The sequence below is a fragment of the Balaenoptera physalus genome, assembly GCF_965194825.1.
Source record: "Balaenoptera physalus genome assembly, chromosome: X".
Lineage (NCBI taxonomy): Eukaryota > Metazoa > Chordata > Mammalia > Artiodactyla > Balaenopteridae > Balaenoptera > Balaenoptera physalus.
Window position 1 is genome coordinate 33,454,691 of NC_138903.1, and position 27,058 is coordinate 33,481,748.

The following is a 27,058-nucleotide window of genomic DNA, read 5'->3' on the forward strand; positions in this document are numbered from 1 at the left end:
TCCTTGGGAAATCTTTTTACTGGGAAATAATGTCTTTCTACCCATAGCCAAGACAAGGTAATAGGCTAACACCTCTCCACATCTAGAAAGGAGAAACCAGAGGCCACACTGAAGTTAGGAACAGGCTTATTCTGAGACAAGCTCTGAGCAGACACAGGTGGCCACAGTCTGGAATGAGGTAATGGTCCAGGTGGGGCCAGCAGCCCTCCGGATGTTCCAACACCTCATCCCATCCTCTGAGTGTTAGCTGCCCTGGGTGTGGGGCCGCCTGTGCCATAGTCTCTCTCCACGCTTTTGCTGGTGAGTTTATCCACTCTTATGACCCCAGCACCATCAAAAGGATGATGTCTCCCCATGTTTATTTTCAAACCTGACATTCCACCTTGTTACTCAACCAAACTCGGGTCCACTCCCCCAAAGCACAGTGAAGCCAATCTACTGGCATTGGTTTGGTGAAGGAAAGTACAGCTTTTATTACAGGCCAAGCAAGGAGAACCAGCCGCTCATGCTGAAAAGACCCGAACTCTCCAGCTGCTTTACAGGGAGGATTTTTAACAACAGTGTGAGGGAGAGGGTCTCGGGGTGCATGATCAGATTGTGCTCAAGTCTCTGATCGGTTGATGGTTAGGTAACAGGGTGATGTTTTCAGGAATCTCGATCATCAGCCTTCTGGTTTCAGCAGGTCTGGGTTATACATTCTTGTGGTCAGCATGTAGTTAACTTTTTCTACCTGGTTGGGTTTTAGTATCTGCAAAACAACTCAAGGATATGCCTCAGGATATTATCTAAAGCCCTGGAGAAGAAACTGAAGGTCCTTGACTTTGTTTTATGGCTAAGCTCTTATTTTGTCTTGGTTGACTGTTTTCATTTGTTTCTGCACATTCTCACTTCTCTGATTCAATTTGCTCTAAGCTTTTCTACAAACAAGAGGTGGGAGGGGGGCATACGGGGTCCTATCCCCAGAAATGACCTGCAGAGTAGTGCTTGATTTCAACCTGAGCTTCACATTCAGTTTTCTGGCTACGTGCAAGACATTTCCACTTGCATATCTAATAGGCATCTCAGACTTACATGACAGGCTTTCCCCCATCGTTTCTGTATCGCTGCTAATGTTCCCAGATTAATTTATAGCAACACCTTCAACCCAGGTGTTCAAGTCCAAACACTGGAATGTAGATTATCTCCCCTCATTTCCCATTCCTCACCTCTTGCCCATAAGCAAATCTTGTCGCCTTGTCCAAAATCCATTTGGAATGTGTGCAGGTCTCTTCATTTCCTCAGTGACCACTATATTTCAAGCCACCACTCTCTCTCTGGACCTGCTACAATGTCTCCTAACTTGTCTCCCAGTCTCAACTCACCCTCACTCCCCTACATTCCTCAAAGCAGTCGGAATCACTGGCTTAACATTCAGGGAGTTTTATTCTATTTTATATTCAGTATCAAAAATTTGACCTTCACAGTGAGCCCATATTTTTCAGCTTTCCTCATGAGGTAATTTGAGCTTTTTTTGGTACTGTGTTAGTTTAATGGAAGAAAGGGTACAGTGGAAGGGGGGAAAAATATATATATATACATATATATATATATATATATATATATATATAATGTATATGTATATATACATATGGATTTTTTTAAAGCTATTTTAAGCACATCAAGTTTTTTTTTTATTAATTAATTAACTTATTTATTTTTGGCTGTGTTGGGTCTTCGTTTCTGTGCGAGGGCTTTCTCTAGTTGCGGCGAGCGGGGTCCACTCTTCATCGCAGTGCGCGGGCCTCTCACTGTCACGGCCTCTCTTGTTGCGGAGCACAAGCTCCAAACGCGCAGGCTCAGCAATTGTGGCTCACGGGCCTAGTTGCTCCGCGGCATGTGGGATCTTCCCAGACCAGGGCTTGAACCCGTGTCCCCTGCATTGGCAGGCAGATTCTCAACCACTGCGCCACCAAGGAAGCCCCATATGGATGTTTTTTAAGGGCAATTTGCATGACTAGCATGTGACCTAGGAAGTCACTCCCATGCCTATGGGAAAGTCAGCCTCTGGCTCAGGTACCATTATCGCTGTTGTTCGGGATGACATTGTCATAGAGGGACCCTGCCATACCTGTTCAGGACCCCAGGCTGCTACCCAGAAGTGATAAATGTTCACATTCACATAATTTAATGAGCTAAAAGTTTTCAGGAAAAGTTGAAGGCACCCTTTATTTTACTCCCTGTCCAATCCCATTCTTCACTTCTTCCTAAGAGGCAACCAGTATTTTGTATTCCATACTAAGGTTTTTTATATATTGCTATATAATTTTACCATGCACAGGTACCCACATAGACTAGGGCTCAGAAGACCCACCCCACCCCACCCCTCTACACTGATTTTGTTCATAAGCGGAAGATTGATTTTGTGTTTTCCAGGGTCCCAAGGAAGACCATCTCCCTCCCTCTGTGGTGATCCTGAGCTGCATGTGGACCAAGCCTGGGTGTGTTCAGAGACTCCTGTATACCTGCTTTAAAATTTAAAAGGTGAGAGATTTGCCCACATGAATCAACCAGAGACCTTTATTTATTTATGAACCAATAACTTTATTGGAAGAAACGGAAAAACTGGAAGAAAAAAACTTAAGTGATAAAGTCCAGGAAAAGAGAGTCCTGCACTTGTTGCGAAAAAAAAACAAACAAACTTAAGTGAACTTCTTCTGCAAGGGCACTATTGCCGTCTTCATGGCAGGCACGGTGACCAGGGCTCTGGTCACCCTGTGGCTCTGGGGAAGTCCAGGCTCAGTTCTTCTTGTCGCTGTCGCCCAGGGTGAGCTTGTCAAAGAGGTACCCTGCCAGGTCGGCGTCCGGGGCCCCCATCATGCTCAGGGTGGTGACATGACCCTCCAGCTCTCTGATGAACGCCACCTGCTGGCCGAGGTGGTGAGTTGCCAGGAAGAGACGCAGGTGGGGGTCGCTCTTGTCGGTGGCCAGCTGGTGCAGGTCGAGCAGGCTCCGGTTCACGAGCTTCTCCAGGCACAAGGCGCACTTCATGGCCTTGAGGCCGCTCTTCCACTCGTCACTGGCTGGCTTCCTGATGTCTTGGAAGTGGAGGCGGCCCCCGCGCTGGTTCTGCAGGCGCATCAGGCCCTGGGCCCGCTCGCTGTGCTCGTGGGAACGGCGCAGGAAGAACCCGGTGAAGTGTTTCAAGGCGACGTCGTCGCAGTTGAGGTAAAGAGCCACGGCCAGGCACACGGCCAGGCACACGGAGTAGGCGTGGCGCTCCAGGGTGAAATGGCTGTTGACGTTGGCCTCGCAGTGGGGCTGGTAGTTCTGGCGCACCTTCGAGGATGGCGCGGGCAGCATGGCGGGCGGCGCGGGCAGCCTGGCGGGCAGCCTGGTGGGCGACACGGGCAGCCTGGTGGGCAGCACAGCAGGCGGCGCGGGCAGCGTGGCGGGCAGCATGGCGGGCGGCGCGGGCAGCCTGGCGGGCGGCGCGGGCAGCCTGGCGGGCGGCACGGGCAGCATCGTGGGCCTGAAGGCCAAGGTGAAGGCGAAGCCGCGGGGCCTGCGGTAGCTGCCTCGGAGGGCTCTCATGTGGTCGAGGAGGGCGGCCGCTCTGGGATGGACCGAAAGGCGGGTCCATTACCCGGGTTTGGGAGTGGGGAGAGGAGGTTCCGATTCCGTTACAGGGGGGATGGGAGGGTGGATGTGCACGGGGGGCGGGGCACGGACGCTGCGTCCCAGGTTCCATCGAGGCCTGGGTGAGGCAGGGAGACTGCGCTGAGCTTCTGGCCTAGTCTTTTTAAATGTTATTCACGAATATAAGCGCAACCGTTTTGAGTTAATCACTTGCGTGATTTCTTATTTGAATAGTGCCCTAATGTGATTCTTTCATTAAACAGTTCTTTTGTGGTATCATTGGTTATATTTACTATCACAGAGCTCTACTTGAAGTTAGCTCTCCTCAGTGACTTTAACACCCGTACTAATGACACTTCTGATAGCCTCTTCGCTGGGTTCCTGGACCTTATTAACTCCAGTGAGCTCCACTTTTCTCTTTCTGTTTCTGGTCACGTTCACACTTGTCTGACAGCAGAGCACCACCTCCAAAGTCTCAGTGAATCTTTCCACCTCTCCAGCTTTCACTCGTTTTGAACCTTGTCTTCACTCCCTTTGTTGTCTCTCATCTCTTAATCTTTCAGCACAGTCCTAGAAACACAGCCCCTTTCACCTGATTTACCAATTCCTTCCTCTGGGTAAGTGCAGACTTCTCTTTTCTTTATCAGAAAACAAAAGGCTTAGATGCATTCTTAGAGAAAGAACTTAACTGTGTGGATGTATTTATCCCCTCCAACCTCATTTGTCCTTTCACTGCCACTCAGCAAGCATTTTTTTTAACCCCTCAATTATGTTGTATGGAATGAGCCACAGTGATAGGAAATACCATTGATCTCAAATTATCTTTCATTCATTCATTCAATAAATATTTATTGATTACTTAATATGGCCCAGGCACTGGTATGGGATTTGGGCATATATTAGTAACAAAGAGAGACAAAGTCTGTTCCCATGAGGTTTGTATTCTAGTGGAGAAGCAGACCAAAACAAAACAAAACAAAAAACTGCTGTTTTTCTCCCTTTATTGTCTCAAGTAAATACGTATAAGGTATTACACATGTATATGAAATTTAAAAGTCAATATTTTCTTAGAAGTTAAGGATATTATAGTGGAAGACATAAGACCAATCTAGGTATTTATAATTAATTAATTCAACATTAATTCAACAGCCATTTATATACAGTACTCCAAATATGTGTCACTGTTTGACTCTGGAGATACACAGAAGAATCAAACATGGTCTCTGTTCTCAAGGTACAAGAAAGAGTGATGGACTGTTTTAAGTGCTCTCAATGGTTTTAAAGTTTTTGGATAAAATAGCTGTTTTCACTTAAAGTTTTATTACCATGGCTTTGACTAATGTACTTTTTTGGGGGGGGGGTCTCTTTATTTCTCTTTGAAAGCTCATGCTATGCTATAATCATTGTTTATGAAGGAAGCAAAGGATCAAATATCAACTGTCACATTGTAAACTTATCTAAGCAATTTTAGAGGCATTTAATTGTTGAGTCTGTAAAGAAATAGAATAATAACAATGTCTATTTGATAAGTTGATTTTAATGATAGAATCATACATTAGAGATGGAAAAGAACTACATGATTAGTTTCTCAGTGAGATAAAATTGTATTCTATGTTTGCTTAACACCAGTGTTTAGTCTTAATATAATTGCAATCTTTCAAAAATTTCCTTGGAAGAGTCCATTGTAGACTTCACTGGAAGAATCTATTTAAATAGAAGAAATCGTGATTTTGTAGAACATTTTCTCATTATGTCCCAAGATTATTTAATAATTAATTTATCTGGACAACTTTACTCTTCAAATATTAAAATAATACTATTGAATGGTTATATGTGTACTAAGGGGTGATAGTGGTGTTTCTCAGATGTTTTATCCCTCATCATTACTTCCTAGGTTAGAAGATAATGTTAAAGTACATGTTATAACTAAGAGAAACCTAAGGTTTAAAATCTAACTTTTTTAAGGGAAATCAATAAATTAGCATGAACTGGAACCTCAAATTTCCATGAAGGAAATATACATATGTATAAACAAAAACATTGCGTCCAGTTTTTCTTTAATGAGGAATGTAAAGCTAAATACAAACACAGAATGAAAAAACTTCAGAGCAGATCATGTTTTTAGAAAAATTTAAAATTTTATTTTTTAAATTTATTTATTTTATTTTTTAATTTTTGGCTGCATTGGGTCTTTGTTGGACGCGGGCTTTCTCTAGTTGCAGCGAGTGGGGGCTACTCTTTGTTGCAGTGCGTGGGCTTCTCATTGCGGTGGCCTCTCTTGTTACGGAGCATGGGCTCTGGGTGCGTGGGCTTCAGTAGTTGTGGCACGCGGGCTTCAGTAGTTGTGGCTCATGGGCTCTAGAGTGCAGGCTTCAGCAGTTGTGGCTCGCAGGCTCTAGAGCGCAGGCTCAGTAGTTGTGGCACACGGGCTTAGTTGCTCCGCGGCATGTGGGATCTTCCCGGACCAGGGCTCAAACTCATGTTCCCTGCATTGGCAGGCGGTTTCTTAACGACTGTGCCACCAGGGAAGCCCCCAAATTAAAAAAAATTTGATAATCAAATTTTATAGTTTATAACTTGGTCTGTGCTAAGATAATGTCTTTTAAAATATCAATATAGGACTATAAGATGAAGGTTTCTTTGAAATGTTTGTGGTCAGTGTTGGTATTATATTAGGATTCTCCAGAAAAACAGAACCAGTAGAAGATATATTTGTATATTATATAAAATAAGGAATTGGCTCACGTGAATATGGAGGCTGACAAGTCTCAAAATCTGCAGTTGCCATACTTGAGACCCAGGAGAGTCCATGGTGTAGGTCCAGTCCAAAGGCCAGGAGGCTCAAGACCCAGGAAATTCAAGTTGAAGGCAGGAAAAAACAATGTCCCTGCTCCAAGGCAGTCAGGCAAGAGGAGTTCCCTCTTACTCAGAGGAAGGTCAGCATTTTTATTTTATTCAGGCCTTCAAATGATTGTATGAGGCTCATCGACTTTAAGGAAAGCAATCTGCTTTACTTAGTCTACTATTTCAAATGTTAATCTCATGGAAAAACACCCTTTCAGGCACAAACGATAATATTTGACTAAATATCTGGGTACCCCCTGGCCCTTTCAAGTTGACATATAAAAATTAGCTATCACAGTATTATTCATGATAAATGCAGAGTCAACAAATAAAAATTCTCATGCTGTAATCTGCAAAAACTGTTTTGACTTTCAGTTCCCTTCATTAATTTAAAAATGGTACAGAACTAATAGTTACACAACTGATATTAGACAATAAGTTCTGACTCCATGTCAATGACTAGCTCTCATTCATTCATTCAGTATATTTCTATTGAGCACCTATTATATGAAAGGTATTTTATAGGTACTAACATAAAAACTTGTTCTATAAGCTCCTCATATTTGTATTTCTTTTGTAGCTAAGTGCTAGTAAATGTTTCATATAATTCCTTCTTTGAAAATTAATACATGAAGTAGGATCAATGGTATAATCTTAAGGAAGTAGACCATAAGTAGCAGCAGTCGGTGGCTTATCTCACTCTCTGTGTTGTGTGTGTGTGTGTGTGTGTGTATACATATGTATAAATAAATCATTTAATGAGAGGTAGTGAAAAGTGATACATCAATATTATATATCTCTGGGCTGTTGACTCTGCATTACCTCATTATTACAGATACTGAATTAAATTTGATTATTATTACCCATATTTTACAGATAAAGAAATTGTGAATTAAAGTATGTAACATGATCAAACACAGAGCTTGTAAATAGCAGAGAGTGACACTCTGAACTGGATTCCTCTCTAGGTAGTTTGGGAAGTTTGGCTGGACCATGAGCTCCTTTAGAACAAAGACTGGTCAACTTGTGATGCTAAATTTCACATAGTAGGGGCTCAAAAATATAAATTAAAATATTGAGTGGCCTATTAAAAGCTTTAGTCTCATTATTTCTCCAAATGAAAAAAATGAGTGGGAGTGGATGTTGAATATATATTTAAACTCTGTTTCCTTTAGAAGGAAAAAAAAATCAGACACCCAATGGTGATAAATTACTATTATAATTTTACTTTAATATGCATAAACATAAAACCAGGCATAGAAATTGGTATGCTTTTATAACTGTAAACCTAACAATTTGTAAATATATGCAAATACAACTATAAAACTATTAAAATTAAAATTAAGAAATTCCAGTTATGCATCAGATTATGCGTTTTGTCTTAAACACAGTCCCTTCTCACTGAGAACATACTAGTTGACGAGATGCAAGTTTCCTTTTGAGTGTGCCATGCCTGTGCCCTGATATCCATGAAACATCTCAGTTCTCTACCACCCTTCTTTACTGAAGACATGGCACACTTTAGCTCATATGATGATTCATAATGTACTTTTGCTTTCAGGTAGTGGAAGTCATCATTCAAATATTGTCTGTCCTTGTTCTTTTTTATTAGTTTGTGAATAGTAATTCTGATGCAGTTTGTTGATTTCATGAAATACCATTAAAAGTCTCAGGAACTTCAGTAACTGAAGAGGCTGTTCAAACTGGGAATTGAGGGGGAAGAGAACTACTGACAGAATTTTAAGGGATAACACTCTTCCCTTTGAGTTTCATTCTATTAAACTATTTTTCGCTTCCCAGTCATCACTTTAAAAGGAAATTTTAGTGTTTGCAGCTGGTAAAATGTGACTATAAGGGTGGACATGCGACAGTTGGCCTTTTTACACTAGAACATGCCAGCCTAGCAGCAGTCACACTCAGTGTGATTCAAAACACACATGCAGGCATGGACGGTGAGTTTGTGCTGCTGCGTTGAGCTATAGACAGATCAAGATAATTCTGAAAATGCTTCCAGTAATTTTCCATTTGGATGTAAACACAAGAACAGATCCATGGAATTCACAAATACAGGTAGAGAACACTGAGTTAGAATGGCATGGACACACCATATATCTAGTCAATAACTATTTAGGACCTAATCCAGCTTTGTGCTAAATGCTGAATGATTGCAACAGGCGTTGACTTTAATCTCATGGGCCCTAGAGTCTGTTTCAGTTCACTATGTTCACTGACAGAATATATATGTGATGAATATAAAATTAGATGCTAATGAGTTAATAATAGAATATGTATATATATTGAAATATTCATATATATTCAATAATATTTTGTTTGAAATCTTTACCACTATTGTCACAGATACAGAAATTGCTACAGACGTTCTCATACCTTTTCCTACATAGCAATTAGGTTTAGGGAAAATATTTTTGGTGGAATGGTGTTAGTCAACCTACAAATCCAGAATGTCTTGGTTGAAGGTGTAGATACTTTGTTTCACTAAAATCAAGTGTAAGTTTTTCCAAACAAGTTAGGAAAAAAATGCAAAATCCTTATAAAATGTTCCTTATGATTCCATACCTTACTATACTATTAACCCAATGTGTTAATAAGCTTATATTTAATGTAATCATTATTCTTCTTAATTTGACATGAGTAATGTGCTCTCTCACATTTTAATTTTCTAAACTTTTATACCATATTCTCAATGACTTATTTACTGATTTCCTTTTTTATAAAAATATGATAATGACCTCAACCAACCACTGTTAAACTCAGCAAAAAGCACAATTTCCAAATTAAATGTTTTGTAAAGTGTTTCCTGTGTATTATTCACATTTATTACTTTTCCTCTGAGCTTTTGATATTTCAGTACATACATCAAAAATAAATAATGTCCTTTTGACTTATTTTCTTGAAGTCTTTTGCCATTTTCCAAATATATCTGAATAGTTAAGGTCAGTTAAACCTATTCAGAGTTTCAAATTTCTAGGAAATATCTGATATTTAGTAACTTTCTGCCCAAATGATTTTAAATCTCATTTATTATAAAGTGAATTAAAAGATTGGCATATATTCTTTAAATAGAAAGATTATCAACCTGCTTTTGCTAATGTAGATGGTGCTCTTAAGTTCTGATTTCATACATGACAAACAACCCATGATTAAAGGCTCATTAATAATCTGCCAAATACTGTCAGCTGTATGACTCAGTTCTCCATTAGTAATGTAATCCCTTGATTTTCTTCTGCCAGAAAAGTGCTGATTCTTTGAAACCATTGGCAGTAATATGAATTTATACATTATATGTATATGTGTGTGTGTGTGTGTGTGTGTGTGTATATATCTCTTGGAAGAGAGACTGAACGCCAAGACAAAACCTCGCATTCCTTTACAGGACGTGCAATGCAGATGTGTTGTGGAGTAACTGCTGGATCTGGGAAGGAAGGTGAGGCCAAAGGCAGCCCATTAGAAAGGGAAGAGGCTGTTGGAACTGGGAATTGAGGGAAAGAGAACTACTGACAATTTTAAGGGATAACACTCTTGCCTTTGAGTGTCTGTGTGGTAGAGTCCGTGGCCTGGAGTAGAAGGGGAAAGCTGTACTAGAGCAGCTTCTGGTGGCAGGAATATTATTTTCTTATACATGCAGCTATTGAAACATTGCTTAACATTCCTCAGATCTTAACTGTCAAGGACAAAAAACAGCAATGATAACTGGAAATGTCAGTTCCACGTCCACAATAATCTATTTCCAATTGCTTCCCTATTTCACGAGTTCTCTATCAATTATCCATGCTTTTATTCCCCCCAAATCATCACTTTTTGCCTTAATCATGTGTATTCCTCAGTTATGCTGTAGAGAACAGCAATTTTCCCTATGTGGCCCTTCCCCCTTAATTCTTTTTTTTATTTTCCACATTAACAATCCCTAATTTTTAGAAAAAAGACAATAGCATATAAATGAATCAAGGTGCAGAATTCCTCAAATTATAAAAATCAATTCCTGGAGCGTTACTGATTGATAACTATATTGATCACATCAGTGTAAGTATTTTAATCAGTCTGTCTACAGAGATTGCAGCTACAAGATAAAAAAACATAATCAGTTTATTCAGTTGTTACAAATGTAGGAGGGGGAAATGGAAATAGGATTAACAAGATTTTATGCAGAACCAAGAGTCCACTTCCTTTTCTTTCCAGAGACACTGTTCTATAAACCATGGTATTGCTTCTCCTAGCCAGACTATTAGGCATGTTTGGTTAGATTACATGTTGAATTATACCAGTTCGTTGGAGTAAATGTCTCTATGGGACACTTGGGTTTATAAAGCTCTGTTTCATAGCTGGATGATGTAGAGCATCCCTCAGACTATCTTCTTGCAAAAGAACGCTGTTGGGTCAAATGAACAAGAGAAAACAGGTAATAATATAATATTAGAACTCTCTACAAAATAACATCTCAATTCACATTTTGTGATACGTTCAGTGACATCTTAGAAAGCCATGTTGTGTGTACGTATGTATGGAGTGCACACATTTGTACGTACATGTTGGGCTTTGATCACTAATGTTAATGTTCGCTAAAATTTGTACCTTAATGTGGATTGTAGTATGAATATATATGTAGTAAATTATTATAAAGAGATATGATTATTAATATAGAATAGTATTCTGTATTTTATAATTAGGGTTAGAGTGGTATAATTTAAAAATAATAATAATATTGAATATTTTTGCCTACCCTTCCAATATTGGACGTTAGTTAGGTAAAGTAGACATTAGTGGAAACATGCATCTTAGCTGATTGTGTATGTATATACTCTGTCAATTTTTAATTCTTTAAAAAATACAAATATTGTATTAGAAGCCATGGGGTATTAGAAGTCAGCGGTAGTGGAAAACTGAGGTTATTGATTATTTTGTGTTTTCATATCCACAATATGAAGTGATTTTGGAAGTGTTTTGCTAGCTACTAGAAAGTAAGCTAAGATTTATGCTAGCTCTTTGAAGGTATCTACCGAAGCACCATCACTAGGAAAGTGAGGTCACCCTTCTTTGATTAAATCATCAGACATAACATAGTACCATTTACATGTCCTCAAAGTTTTATTACAACACAATTAATAGCCAAGATTTTAGCTATTTACAAGGTCTTCTAACTATATACCAGATAATTTCATGTGTACATGGCATGAACTACCTTATAAAATAGAGCTGCCTCTTTTTATTTCCTAAATATTATAATCTATCTATATTAGTGAACTGGAGCTGTGGATCAGGTGATAAGATATGCATAACTGTGTGCACTGAGTGATAGGAATGCCACTTGTTATCTTTATTCTGGAAATGTCTATATAAGAAAATAAAAGGTACTTTCTAGAAATATGAAAAAAATAGCAGCCTGATACTGTTCATTCTTACCCTTTTTGGGAATTTGAATAAGTAACTTATTCTCCCTTAACCTCAAGTTCTCTATTTAAAAAAGTGACCTTGGACTAGATCCTGTTGCAGATACTGTGGTCAAATGATTTTATGCCCAGGGATTTCAGCCGTTGGCTGTGAATCAAAATCAGTTGAGGAAATTCTGATTCAGCAAGTTCGGGGTTGAACTCTGGCATATGTACAGTTGATGCTTGAACAACTTTGGGGTTAGGGGTGTGGACCCTCACACAGTCGAAAATTCAGGTATGACTTTATATAATCGGCCTTCCGTATCTATGGTTGCACATCTTCATATTCAGTCAACCCCAGATTGAGTAGTACTGTAGATTAAGTGAACCCACCCAGTTCAAGTCCGTGTTGTTCAAGGATCAACTGTACTTTTAAGAAGTGCCACAAGTGATTCTGATACTCAGCCAGGATATGGAATATTGATTCTATGCTATTTGGTGCGAAGAACAAAATGGGAATCTCTAATTCTATATATTGATTATAAGTTGTCTAAATTTCATACCTTACTAAGAAAAAATATCATTGGGTGTAGCAATGGTAAAATAGCTGCAGTGTATTTCATTGTAAGAGAAGATGGTTACAGTGTTACTGGTAGAAAAATGATCAGAATAGTGTATTAGTTAGGGTTCTCCAGAGAAACAGACCTAATAGGATATTTATATTATATTGGATTGGATTGGATATATAATAGGTTATTGTATTTTATATAATAGGGTAAAATATCCTATTGCGGTTGACCCTTGAACAATATGGGTTTGAACTGTGTGGGTCCACTTATACACGGATATTTTTCAGTAAATACTGCAGTGCTACACGATTCGTGGTTGGTTGAATCTGCGGATGCAGAACCGGATTATGCAGTTTTTAACTGCACCCTAACCCCCATGTTGTCCAAGGATCAAATGTTTATATGTGGGGAGGGGTGATTTCTTTTAAGGAATTGGCTATTGGCTTTGGTTTATGTGATTGTGGGGCTTGGCAAGTCAGAAATCTGCAGGGTAGGTCAGCAGGTTGGAAATTAAGGTAAACGTTCATGTTGCAGTCTTGAGTCCAAAAGCTAGAAACTCAGACAGAATTTCTATATTGCAGTCTGGAGGCATAGTTCTTTATTCATGGGAGGACTTCAGTCTTCATTCTTTTTTTTTTTTTTTTTTTTTTTTAATTAATTAATTAATTTATTTATTTATGGTTGTGTTGGGTCTTCGTTTCTGTGCGAGGGCTTTCTCTAGCGGCAAGTGGGGGCCACTCTTCATCGCGGTGCGCGGGCCTCTCACTATCGCGGCCTCTCTTGTTGCGGAGCACAGGCTCCAGACGCGCAGGCTCAGTAATTGTGGCTCACGGGCCTAGTCGCTCTGCGGCATGTGGGATCTTCCCAGACCAGGGCTCGAACCCGTGTGCCCTGCATTGGCAGGCAGATTCTCAACCACTGCGCCACCAGGGAAGCCCAGTCTTCATTCTTAAGGCCTTCAACTGATTGGATGATGTCCAGCACACTATGGAGGGATCATCTGCTTTTCTCAAAGTCTGCTGATTTACAAGTTAATCACATCTAAAATATACCTTCACAACAGCTTCTAGACCAAAAAACCAGGCACCATAGCCTAAGTTTTACAGGTAAAATTAACCATCATAAATGGTAAATATGACTGAGGGCTGGCTGAGGCAGGCAGAAGGATGCCGAAGTGGGTTCATTCAGAGGGAATGTGATTGGGTATCAGAGGAGGGCTGGCATATGCTGTGTGGGTGGAGGAGGCAGCAAGGTTGTGGACTACTTGAATCTGTTAGGGCTCAAAAATGGTGCCCTGAGCCAGCGTGAAGTCTACCACAGTAAATGTGGTAGGCAACTGAGGGTAGGCAGAGGCACATGGGATGTCATACTTGAGACCAATTAGGCTTCATTTAACCAGTGAGTTTCATCACGTTGATTTTCATAGTTTATTCTCATTCCCTTGTTCATCTGTTCGTTATATACTACTCCAGTCAGAGCCTTTCAACTTGCTTGAGCATTTGTTTATTAGCTTGGTGGTGTTGGTTTTGGTTGTCAGTACTGCACTATTCATTTTTGGAGTAGTATCACTTCATACTAAGGCAGTTGTTGCCTGTTGATTGAACAGGCCCGTTGTAATTTCTCTGCACTCCATGGCAATATCACTTTTCTTCAGCCCAGGAAGGGTTGTTTGAATAAGCAGGTTGCTTCCACTTTTAGTCTTTCAGCTGCCACTTGGATACTTACCAAACTTTGAATCCACTTGCCAAACTATCATGACCCTGTTATCCTGTGTGCCCACCAGTTATATACATATTATCTTTCCTTACCTATCTTGCATATGCTGAATTTTGACTTTCTTCAAATTTGGTTACCTTGGATAATACCATTACTACTTTGGTTTTTAAAGCCTTTAAAAGTCTTTTGCGACTATAAAAGGCGCAGGGCTCTAGAAATGGAATCCTCAGATTTTGGTGTGCATAAGATTCACCTATAGCTATATGAAATGCAGATTCTTGGCTCCATTTCTAGAAAATTCTGATACAATTTATATGGAGAGAGGGGGGTCTGCAAATCTGCATTTTACAGGAGCTACAGTTTCTACTATGCTTAATAGCTATTCTGTGTTGATTCATCATAATGCAATGCAATTATGCACTTAAAAAAAAACTAAACCTTTTTTTGAGAATATTAGATTTATCAAACAGTTGCAGAAATAGTACAGAGAGTTCTCATGTACTCTTCACCCATCTTACTCTAATGTTACTATTTTACATAGTACATATGTTAAAACTAAAAAGACAGCAGTGCATTAGTTTTAGCTAAACTCCAGACTTTATTCAGATTTATAGATTTTTTTTTTTTTTTTTTTTTACAATTCTGTCTTTTTTCTGTTCTAGGATCTAATCAAGTATATCACATTGAATTTAGTTATAATCTCTCTTCTATGGTCTCTGACAGGTTCCCAGCCTTTCCTTGTTTCCCATGGACCTTTATAGTTTTGAGAAGTACTGGCCAGGCTTTTGTAGAATGGCCCTGAATTTGGGTTTGTTTGGTGTTTTTCTCATGATTAGACAGACCAGGGTTTTTTGGGTTTTGGGGAAGATTACCACAGAGGTGAAATGTCTTTCTCATCACCTTGTGTCAGTAATGACTTTTACTGGTGATGTTAACCTTGATCACTTGGTTAAGGTGAGGTCTGCCAGATTTCTTCACTGTGAAGTTACTATTGTTCCCTTTCCATACTCTTATCTTTTGGAATCCAGCCAGTACTCCTAAGAGGGAGTTTAAGCCCCATCTCCTGGAGGGAAGAGTATTTACTTGTTATTTGAAATTCTTTGTAAGAAAGATTTGTACCTTCTTCCGCATTTACCTATGTATTCAGTTATTTATATCAGTATGGACTCACGAATATTTATTTTATATTTCTCTATAACTTTAAAGTTTAATTAATTTTATTACTCAAATTGTTTCAGCTTAGGCCATCAGGTGCTCCTTCAGTTGGGTTCTTGTGTCCCTTTGATCTGCCTCTATCCTTTTGATTTTTGAGTGCTGCCTTATTTCCTGGCACTACATAATGCTCCAGGCCCATCTTGTGTTTTCATTGCCCCAGGCCTAGAGTTAGTCATTTCTCCAAGGATGTCTGGTTTTTGTTATTTTGGAGAACCATGTTTAGAAACTAAGGCCTGGATGCTAGATGTGTTTGTTGCTACTTGGTGTCATTGTTTCTAGTCTCTCTGCAGAGTTATGAAATATCTGCATGTATATTAACCAATATGTACACACATATCTGTAATCATTTCTATAGGTGTCTGTCTCTATACCTATTAAACTAAACATGAGTTCATACTAATGTCTAAGACGCTAATCCAGTATCACATGGTTCATTCCAGCTTTTGCCCCTTGCTAATTTGTAACTTCTTTTACTGACAGTGAGAAACCTGACTCAAATTATTTACCATTTATTTACTTATTTGTTCTACACTAGTGTAAATGTTTTCAGATTTCTTAACTGTATTCCTGTGAGAAACAAACTTACCAACTAAAATTGTGTTTATGTACAGTTATTTTTGAGCCTAGTCTTATACTTACCAATCAAAACATCATTTTCCAAAGTCACTTATGTCAGTTCCTTTTTCTCCACCCCCTTCAGTGCCATTTTATCATATGTTGGGAATACAGTTGAATTCATTTGTCACAGTATGCATTACATCCAGGATACTCTGATTAAAAATTGCATACATTAAAGTTCACCCTGTGATGTACTATTCTATGTGTTTTGACAAATGCGTAGTCATGTATCTTATGCCTAGTACCATACAGTACAGTTTCATCAACCTAAAATATTCTCTGTGAGTGGCCTTTGTAGTCAATCACTCCCAACCTCTGACAAATGCTGATTTGTCTTCCATCCCTATAATTTGTCTTTTCCAGAATGTTGAATAAACAGCATCATACAATATGTAGACTTTTGAATTTGGCGTCTTTGACTTAGCAACATGCATTTAGGATTCATCCATGTTGTTGTGTGAATCTATAGTTTCTTCCCTTTTATCACCTGAAGTATCCATCATCTCGAATACCAAGTTTGTTTATCCATTCACCTGTTGAAGGATAATATGATATGATTATTTCTAGTTTGGGACAATTATAAAAAAAGCTGCTGTAAACATTTGGGTATAGGCCTTTGTGTGAACATAGGTTTTCAATTAACTGGGGAGTATGATTGCTGGATCCTATTGTAAAACTATGCTTAGCTCTGTAGGAAACTGTCAAACTGTCTTCCCAAATAACTGTATCATTTTATATTCTCACTAGCAATGAATGTATGTTCCTGTTGCACTTTGTCAGCATTTGGTATTGTCAGTTATCGGATTTTAGCTATTCTAATAGGTGTGTTGTGATATCTCATTGTGGTTTTATTTGTATATCCCTAATGACATATGATGTTGAGCATCTTTTCATATGCTTATTTGCCATCTGTATATCTTCTTTGGTAAAAATAGGTATATATGTATTTTTCTTTCTTTTGTTCTTATAGATTGTGTGTGTGTGTGTGTGTGTGTGTGTGTGTGTGTGTATGTGTGTATATACACACATATATAAAGTTAGGTTGCTTGTTTTCTCATTGTTGAGTTTTAAGAGTTCTTTATATATCCTAGATATGAGTCCTTTATACAATATATTCTTTTGGAAAGTAAAAAAAATGAAATGGATACAAGGTACAAATAAAAGTTTTAATCAACAGTCATATGAAAAATTTTGAAGCTGCCCAGTTGAACTTTAGGATATTCTAGATAAGTGAATACTCATTAGCTTGCTAGTTACAGTATTATTAAAGGGAATGGTTGAAACATTGGCTCTTATAAAAGTTCCTCAGAATTTTTCTAAATAAGGAAGCTAAAATTATACCCTTATGAAAATTCTCTTACTATATAAATAAACATCATGAAATCTACTAAATATCTTGAGACTTTAAAGCGTATTCCTATAAATAAATGAAAATATTTGTGAGATATAAGGAGATCTCTATGACTTTTGCTTCCCCTTTATGCATTGACTATAGCTTACTTCTGTTTTCTAATTATAATTATACTATATGAAATAGCAATATTATACTGGATGTTTATTCTGAGACAGATAACGTGCAAAACCATGTTAGATAAATTATATTGATTTACAAATAACCCATTTGTTTGATTTCATACGAAATTTAGAAAGAATATATATTGTGTCCAGTTTACAGAGGAAGAGCCAGAGGCAAAAGAGGCATTTATCATTCCTCATTCACAAGGAGGAGCTAAGGCATACTTGTTAGTAAGGGGAGAAAACATCATTCAGCTACATCTAACAAAGGAAATGATAAAGATTCTCTTGACAAGTTAATAAACATGTTTAGAACAATTAATTCTGTCATGAAAAATACTGTGATAAAAGAATAATCCAAGATGAATTTGTCTGTATTTCAAATCTTTATAAAACAGCTTTTTCACGGGCATTGTTGTAAGCACCACAAAAGAGATAAAAATCTAACTGTTATTATTCATGGAAAAATCAAGGATTGCAATTGGATCTGTAGAGTGACAAATATAAATCTGTGATATTAATCACCTACTGCTTAAGAGGTAAATGTCTCAGTTTTCAAAGTCTAATGTATTTATTTATTTATTAAATTTATTTATTTTTTAAAATTTATTTATTAATTTATTTTTGGCTGTGCTGGGTCTTCGTTGCTGCACGCAGGTTTTCTCTAGTTGCAGTGATAATGTATTTATTTTTATTTCTTTGGAGATTTATTTTCTTCTTACAGATCATATGGTATCACCACTGTTTAAAATTCTCATATTATTCTTTCATTTAAAAATTATTTTGGGGGCTTCCCTGGTGGCGCAGTAGTTGAGAATCTGCCTGCCAATGCAGGGGACACGGGTTCGAGCCCTGGTCTGGGAAGATCCCACATGCCGCGGAGCAGCTGGGCCCGTGAGCCACAGTTACTGCGCCTGCGCGTCTGGAGCCTGTGCTCCGCAACAAGAGAGGCCGCGATAATGAGAGGCCTGCGCACCGTGATGAAGAGTGGCCCCCACTTGCCGCAACTAGAGAAAGCCCTCGCACAGAAACGAAGACCCAACACAGCCATAAATAAATAAATAAATAAATAAATAATTAAAAAATTATTTTGTTAAAGTACTTAAAATTTTTATACAATTTTAAAGGTTACTTTCCATTTACGGTTATTACAAAATATTGGCTATATTCCCCATGTTGTACAATATATCCTTGAGCCTATCTTACACCCAAGAGTTTGTACCTCCCACTCCCCCACCCCTATATTCCCCTTTCTCCTCATGACTGGTAACCACTAGTTTGTTTTCTATATATGTGAGTCTGCTTCTTTTGTGTTATGTTAATTAGTTTGCTGTATTTTTAGATTATACATATAAGTGGTATCGTACAGTATTTATCTTTCTGTCTGATTTATTTCACTTAGCATAATGCCCTCCAAGTCCATCCGTGTTGCTGGAAATGGCAAAATGTCATTCTTTTTTATGGCTGAGTAGTATTCCATTATATATATATTTATATATATATATATCTCACATCTTCTTCATCCATTTATCTGTTGATGGACACTTGGGTTGCTTCCATACCTTGGCATTGTAAATAACACTGCTTTGAACATTGGGATGCATGTATCTTTTTGAATTAGTGTTTGTTTGTTTTGTTTTTTTTTGGTATATACCCAGGAGTGGAAATGCTGGGTCACATGGTAGCTCTGCCATTCATTTTTTGAGAAACCTCCACTGTGTTTTCCACAGTGGCTGCACCGATTTACTTTCTCAACAACAGTGTACAAGGGTTCTCTTTAGTCCACATCCTCACCAACATTTGTTATTTGTTGACTTTTTGATGATAGCCATTCTGACAGGTGTGAAGTGATATCTTACTGTGGTTTTTATTGGATGGGCCAAAAGTTTTGTTCAGTTTTTTCTGTAAGATGGCTCTAGCAGCACTTAGTTGTCTTTAACTTTATTTGAAACAATTTTGTTAGATTGTATGTGACAGCTGTCATATCAGCATGCATATAAAGAAAGACTTATCAAAATTGGTAAATTTTTGTGTAGCCATTTTAATATTGAAGATGGAAGAAAAAAGCAACATTTTTGGCATATTATGCTTTATTATTTCAAGAAAGGTAAAAACGCAACTGAAATGCAGAAAAAGATTTGTGCAGTGTTTGGAGAAGGTGCAGTGACTGATTGAACATGTCAGAAGTGGTTTGCGAAGTTTCGTGCTGGAGATTTCTCGCTGGACGATGCTCCATGGTCAGGTAGACCAGTTGAAGTTGATAGCGATCAAATCGAAACAGTAGTTGAGAACAATCAACATTATACCACGTGGGAGATAGCCAGCATACTCAAAATATCCAGATCAAGCAATGAAAATCATTTGCACCAGCTTGGTTATGTGACTCGCTTTGATGTTTGGGTTCCATATAAGTTAAGTGCAAAAAATCTTGACCATATTTCCACCTGTGATTCTCTACTGAAACGTAATGAAAACGTTGCATTTTTAAAACAAATTGTGATGGGTGATGAAAAGTGGATACTGTACAACAATGTGGAATGGAAGAGATCGTGGGACAAGCGAAATGAACCACCACCAGCCACACCAAAGGCTGGCTTCATCCAAAGAAGGTGATGTTGTGTATATGGTGGGATTGGAAGGGAGTCCTCTATTATGAGCTCCTTCCAGAAAACCAAAGAATTAATTCCAACAAGTAGTGCTCCCAATTAGACCAACTGAAAGTGGCACTCAACAAAAGCATCCAGAATTAGTCAACAGAAAATGCATTAATCTTCCATCAGGATAACACAAGACCACATGTTTCTTTGATGACCAGGCAAAAACTGTTACAGCTTGGCCGGGAAGTTCTGATTCATCTGCCATACTCACCAGACATTGCACCTTTGGATTTCCGTTTATTTTGGTCTTTACAAAATTCTCTTAAAGGAAAAAATTTCAATTCCCCGGAAGACTGTAAAAGGCTCCTGGAACAGTTCTTTGCTCAAAAAGGTAAAATGTTATGGGAAGATGGAATCATGAATTTGCCTGAAAAATGGCAGAAGGTAGTGGAACAAATGGGTGAATATGTTGTTCAATAAAGTTCTTGGTGAAAATGAAAGATGTGTCTTTTATTTTTACTTAAAAACTGAAGGCACTTTTTGGCCCACCCAATATTTGCATTTCCCTGATGATTACTGATGTTAGGCATCTTTTCATATGCCTATTGGCTATCTGCATTTCTTCTTTGGAAAAATGTCTATTCAGTTCTGCCCATTTTGTAATTGGGTTCCTTGTTTTTGATGTTGAGTTTTATGAGCTGTTTATATATGTTGGATACGAATCCTATATTGGTCATATCATTTGCAAATATTTTCTCCCATTCAGTAGGTTGTCTTTTCATTTTGTTGATGGTTTCCTCTGCTGTGCAAAAGCTTTTAAGTTTAATTAGGTCCCATTTGTTTATTTTTGCTTATATTTTCTTTACTTTAGGAGAGGAATCCAAAAAATAGAGCAGAAATAAATGAAATAGAGTCAAAAAAAATCAATGAAACTAAAAGCTGGATCTTTGAAAAGATAAACAAAATTGATAAATCTTTAACCAGACTGATCAAGAAAAAAAGGGAGAGGGCCCAAATCAATAAAATCAGAAATGAAAAAGAACTTACAACTGACACCACAGAAATACAAAGGATCATAAGAGACTACTGTGAGCAACTATAAGCCAATAAAATGGACAACCTAGAAAAAAATGTACAAATTCTTAGAAAGGTACAATCTCTGAAGACTGAACCTGGAAGAAATAGAAAATATGAACAGACTGATTACCAGTACTGAAATTGAATCAGTTATTTAAAAACTTCCAACAAACAGAAGTCTAGGACCAGATGGCTTCACAGGTGAATTCTACCAAACATTTAGAGAAGAGTTAACACTGATCCTTCTGAAACTTATCCAAAAAATTGCAGAGGAAGTACCACTTCCGAACTCATTCTTTGAGGCCACCATCACCCTGATACCAAAACCAGACAAAGATACTACAAAAAATGAAAATTACAAGCCAATATCACTGATGAACATAGATGCAAAAAGTCTCAACAAAACACTAGCAAACTGAATCCAACAATACATTAAAAGGATGATACACCATGATCAAGTGGGATTTATCTCAGGGATGCAAGGATTTTTCAGTATCCCAAATCAATCTGACACACCACATTAACAAATTGAAAAATAAAAGCCATATGATCACCTCAGTAGATGCAGAAAAAGCTTTTGATAAAATTCAACATCATTTATGATAAAAACTCTCCAGAAAGTGGGTATAGAGGGAATCTACCTCAACATAATAAGGGCCATATATGATAAGCCCACAGATAACATCATACTCAACAGTGAAAAGCTGAAAGCATTCCCTCTAAGATCAGGAGCAAGACAAGGATGCCCATGCTTGCCACTTTCATTCAACATAGTTTTGGAAGTCCTAGCCATGGCAATCAGAAAAGAAAAAAAGATAAAAGGAATCCAAATTGGAAAGGAAAAAGTAAAAACTGTCACTGTTTGCAGACGACATGACACTATACAAAGGAAATCCTAAAGGCGTCACCAGAAAACCACTAGAGCTCATCAGTGAACTTGGTAAAGTTGCAGGGTACAAAATTAATATACAGAAATCTGTTGCATTTCTATATGCTAACAACGAAATATCAGAAAGAGAAATTACGGAAACAATCCCATTTACCATTGCATCAAGAAGAATAAAATACCTAGGAATAAACCTACCTAAAGAGGCAAAGACCTGTACTCCAAAAACTATAAGACATTGATGAAAGAAATTGAAGACGACAGAAGCAGATGGAAAGATATATCGTGTTCTTGGACTGGAAGAATCAATATTGTTAAAATGACCATACTACCCAAGGCAATCTGCAGATTCAGTGCAATCCCTATCAAATTACCAATGGCATTTTTCACAGAACTAGAACAAATAATTTTAAAATTTGTATGGAAACACAAAAGATCCTGAATAGCCAGAACAGTTTTGAGAAAGAACAGAGCTGGAGGAATCATGCTCCCTGTCTTCAGACTATACTACAAAGCTACAGTAATCAAAACAGTATGGTACTGGCACAGAAACAGACACATAGATCAATGGAACAGGATAGAGAACCCAGAAATAAACCCACATACTCATGGTCAATTAATCTATGACAAAGGAGGCAAGAATATATAGTGGAGAAAAGACAGTCTCTTCAATAAGAGGCGCTGGAAATCTGGATAGCTACATGTACAAGAATGAAATTAGAACATTCTCTAACACCATGTACAAAAATAAGCTCAAAATGGATTAAAGACCTTAGTGTAAGAGTGGACACTATAAAGCTTCCTAGAGGAAAACACAGGCAGAACACTCTTTGACATAAATTGAAGCAATAGTTTTTTGTAAAAATACTTTTAATAGAATTTTTAAAATATGAACATGTGGGAAAATTTTCTTCGCATTTGAGTATTTTTCTTCTTTCACAGAATTGGTCATCTGACTGGGTATAAAATATTGGTATAAAATAGTTTTTATCAGGCATTATTCCGTTGACATTAGATTCTGTTGGGTTAGATGTACATCTGATTCCTTAGTAGGTCCCTTGTTTTTCTGCTCTGACATCTTTTTAGAAAGCCTTATACTTGAGATTCTGAAATTTCATCAGCGTATGTTTCGGTATGGATCTTTTTTTAATACTTTGAACTCTGTACTTTACTCTGTGGACTTATTTCAATCGAAAACTCAGATATTTGTTCAGCTAAGGGATATTATTTTATTAATGTCTCTTTGATGATTTCTTCTCTATTTCTTATGTTAACTGATTTTAGAACTTCTGCTAGTTTTGTGTTGGACTTAATCACCACATTTCTTAATTATCCCTCATATATTTAATCACTGTACCTTTTATTCAACATTCTATAGTATTTCCTCGCTTTTATTTCCCTTTTGCCTGATTCATTGCATTATTCAGTTCATATACTGAAGATTTAAATTCCAGAAATAGTATTTTAATTATTTATTTATAATATATAAATGTAATATTGTGTTAATGTCAAAATATTAATCTTTATAACTTGCTTAAACTGAATTGTAAATACGGATAATATTCTCTTATCTGATGTTTTTCCAAAGGATGTTCCACTTGATATATGAGAGTTTAATAGGTATTACTTGAAAAAAAAATCTTTTCTGACGTCAAATGAGTTTAGGAAACACTGCGGTTAACAAATATTAAATTTATTTCTTGAATCTGTTATTGTAAATAGCATTTAGTGAACTCATGGGCATTGGGAAACTCTAAGAAGCTATTTTATAGGGCGAATTTTTCAGATTTATTTTACTAAAATATTTATAAATTAAAGAACATATTAAGGCACAGGGCAGTTTAAGAAATGGAACAATGTCACTTTAGAATATACAGCATTGGAAATACATTTTTTACAGTCAAATTTTGTTAAATTTAACATGGTGTATTATTAGAAATTTCTAATATCTTTGTATTAAATAAATAAATTAAGAAGTACTTTATGAAAATAGGAGCAAGGGAATATCATTTATTCCTCCATGCCCCATTTCATTTCCTCCTCCAGGATTTCAAAACTAACTTTTCACATCTTTATTTTGGTGACAGGTTAAAGTTTGGTTGTCTTTTTTCTAGATGATTATAATTATATAAAATGAAGGGAATTAAAGTACTATGGAAAGGCTTGACTAAGTTTATTTTAGCTTTCCTCCTTATCACTATTAGGAAAACAGTATTCAATCAAGATCTGTCTGTATGGAGACTAACTGTTGACAGGGTCTAAAAACACACTGTGTTAAGATTATTTCTGGTATAAAATTTATTATAATCAGATCAACAGTGGGCCACAGAAATAGCTTTTTAAAAGTAAAACCAATCAGTCAACATACGTATTGACTGCCTATATATTTGTAATAGGAAGAGCTGTATTGTATATTAACTGTTTTGTTGCCAAATTACAGGAAAAACCACAGTTGTTTACAGCAGTGACTTTTTTACCCAGCAGGATGGACAAAACATTCTCAGAAATGTTATAAATATTTTCAATGTAATCAATTTTGTGGTTGCAACTGTATTTATTTTGATTGATTTAACTCATGGTTAAGTGTTTGCAAAGCCCTTTGTATGTAAATCTGTGGTGCATTATTGTGCATTATTGAACTAGAGTTCATTAGGTAATGGAGTTTTATGAACTTTATTAGCTTTTTTATTTTCTTACCCAGGAGTAAATAAATAAGGTTCTTGCTCTAAATAATAAATTTCGTAAACTATTGGTAAGATGGCTTTACTTTTAAAAAGGCTAGCAAAAATAAATAAATGAAAAGCTTGTTGCTATCTCCTGCCATCATCATCTTGCAGAACACAAATTTCATATTCACATTAAAAAGACATATTGCTCATGTTGATTATTAACTAGGAAAATGAGCCATAGGGGATACATTATGCTAAAGAACAGTTAAGTGAGAAAAATTCCCAAGACATTTCCCTCTTGAAAACAGCCTATAAGTAAAATCTTTTAAGCACCATGCTGTCATTTGATAAACTGTTTTACTGAAAAGGTAAAAGTCAATACCCAAATTTGAGATGTCACCACACACATATCACAAGTGTGACTTCACTTGTCTGTAAATTGAAGTCCTCTTTTTACAGTAATTTTAGTTATAATAGTGAATATTCTGGTAGTTAGCAGAAAGTTAACAATAATAACTTAATGATATAATAGCAGCCTTGGGAATTGAGATAATTCATGATCTATATATATTCTCAGTGTACTGCTACTTCATTTAAGATATATAGGTACAAAATGAATGCAATAAGCATTCTTTATTTCTTTCGCAGGTACGAAAGACTTGGGCTTCTGTGTCAAAAAGTCCTCAGTTGAAAGCTTGTTCCAAGCTATGTGAACTTGCATATAGTGATTTACTCATCAGAAGAATGGGACTAATAATACCATATATTATAAGTATTAACTTAGGTGATTCATTTAAAATGATGCTAATATTACACTTAGCTCATTGGCTTCAATTAATATGTGGTAGCAATTATTTTTAAAAGACTGACCTTGATAAAGTAGTCTATTCATTATGTAAAAACTCAAGTTCATTTTTAAACTTTAGGTTCTTCTGTTATAAGTTTGGAAGGCTAACATAATACCTTTCCCCCCTTTTTTCTTTTTTTTTTGTTTTCCAGCTAGTCACTGAAATCTCATTTATATTTTTTCTTGTAGAAGTGTTAGTAGGTAGTACATTTCCAGCATATGAATAGCTTTTGGAGTCAATAAATCCTGAAGATTAGTTTGAGACAGAGGAACTAAACTTCCAAAAGTAGCTTATCAAGGGCTACATTTATATGGCCTTTAGATATTTCATATATTATTGTTCTGAATTTATATTTAATTTCAAGAGTAACTGTCCTGTCTCTCTAACAACAACAGAAAAGGAACTTTAGATTTTGTCTGTGTTTCCATTACAGATTTTTCTCTCCCAGAGGCTCAATAATAATGGTGTAATAAGTAGTACATCTTACGGAGTTTTTTAGTCCACTGAATACAGATCCACTAAATATTGGTTCTGATACACTGTACTGTATTGTGAAAATTTTGATAGTTCATCATGCTGAATTTGCTTTTTAAAAAAATTAGAGGAAAGATTGCAAATATGCAATATATAGTAGATTTCAGTGATTTTAATTTTTTTATTTATTTTTTAAAATAAATTTATTTATTTATTTTATTTTTGGCCACATTGGGTCTTCGTTGCTGCGCATGGGCTTTCTCTAGTTGTGGCGAGCAGGGGCTACTCTTCGTTGTGTTGTGCGGGCTTCTTCTTGCGGTGGTTTCTCTTGTTGCAGAGCATGGACTCTAGGCACACAGGCTTCAGTAGTTGTGGTGCGTGGGCTCAGTAGTTGTGGCTCACGGGCTCTAGAGCACAGGCTCAGTAGTTGTGGTAAACGGGCTTAGTTGCTCCGCAGTATGTGAGATTATCCTGGTCCAGGGCTCGGAACTGTGTCCCCTGTATTGGCAGGCAGATTCTTTTTTTTTTTTTTTTAATTTTTGAATTTTATTTTATTTTTTTATACAGCAGGATCTTATTAGTCATCAATTTTATACACATCAGTGTATACATGTCAATCCCAATCGCCCAATTCATCACACCCCCACCCCCACCCCCCCACAGCTTTCCCCCCTTGGTGTCCATACGTTTGTTCTCTACATCTGTGTCTCAACTTCTGCCCTGCAAACCGGTTCATCTGTACCATTTTTCTAGGTTCCCCATACACGTGTTAATATATGATATTTGTTTTTCTCTTTCTGACTTACTTCACTCTGTATGACAGTCTCTGGATCCATCCACGTCTCAACAAATGACCCAATTTCGTTCCTTTTTATGGCTGAGTAATATTCCATTGTATATATATACCATGTCTTCTTTATCCATTCGTCTGTCGATGGGCATTTAGGTTGCTTCCATGACCTGGCTATTGTAAATAGTGCTGCAGTGAACATTGGAGTGCATGTGTCTTTTTGAATTACAGTTTCCTC

The 27,058-nt window shown here is 37.1% G+C and overlaps 2 protein-coding genes across 2 annotated transcripts in view; one reads left to right on the forward strand and one right to left on the reverse strand.

Moving 5' to 3' along the window:
• Positions 1-1,966: 1,966 nt before the first annotated feature.
• On the reverse strand, positions 1,967-5,927 carry LOC309652590 (ferritin heavy chain-like). The gene is made up of 2 exons (XM_082446676.1): positions 3,509-5,927; positions 1,967-3,358 (listed from the first exon to the last, which is right to left on the reverse strand). The coding sequence occupies exons 1-2, from the start codon at positions 3,568-3,570 to the stop codon at positions 2,776-2,778; spliced, it is 645 nt and encodes a 214-aa protein (XP_082302802.1). The 5' UTR covers positions 3,571-5,927; the 3' UTR covers positions 1,967-2,775.
• Positions 3,500-27,058, forward strand: part of PRRG1 (proline rich and Gla domain 1) — a 371,943-nt gene continuing 348,384 nt past the window's right edge. The window contains exon 1 of the mRNA XM_082446649.1: positions 3,500-3,613. The gene's annotated coding sequence lies outside the window, so the exon portion shown is untranslated. The remainder of the gene's footprint in view (positions 3,614-27,058) is intronic.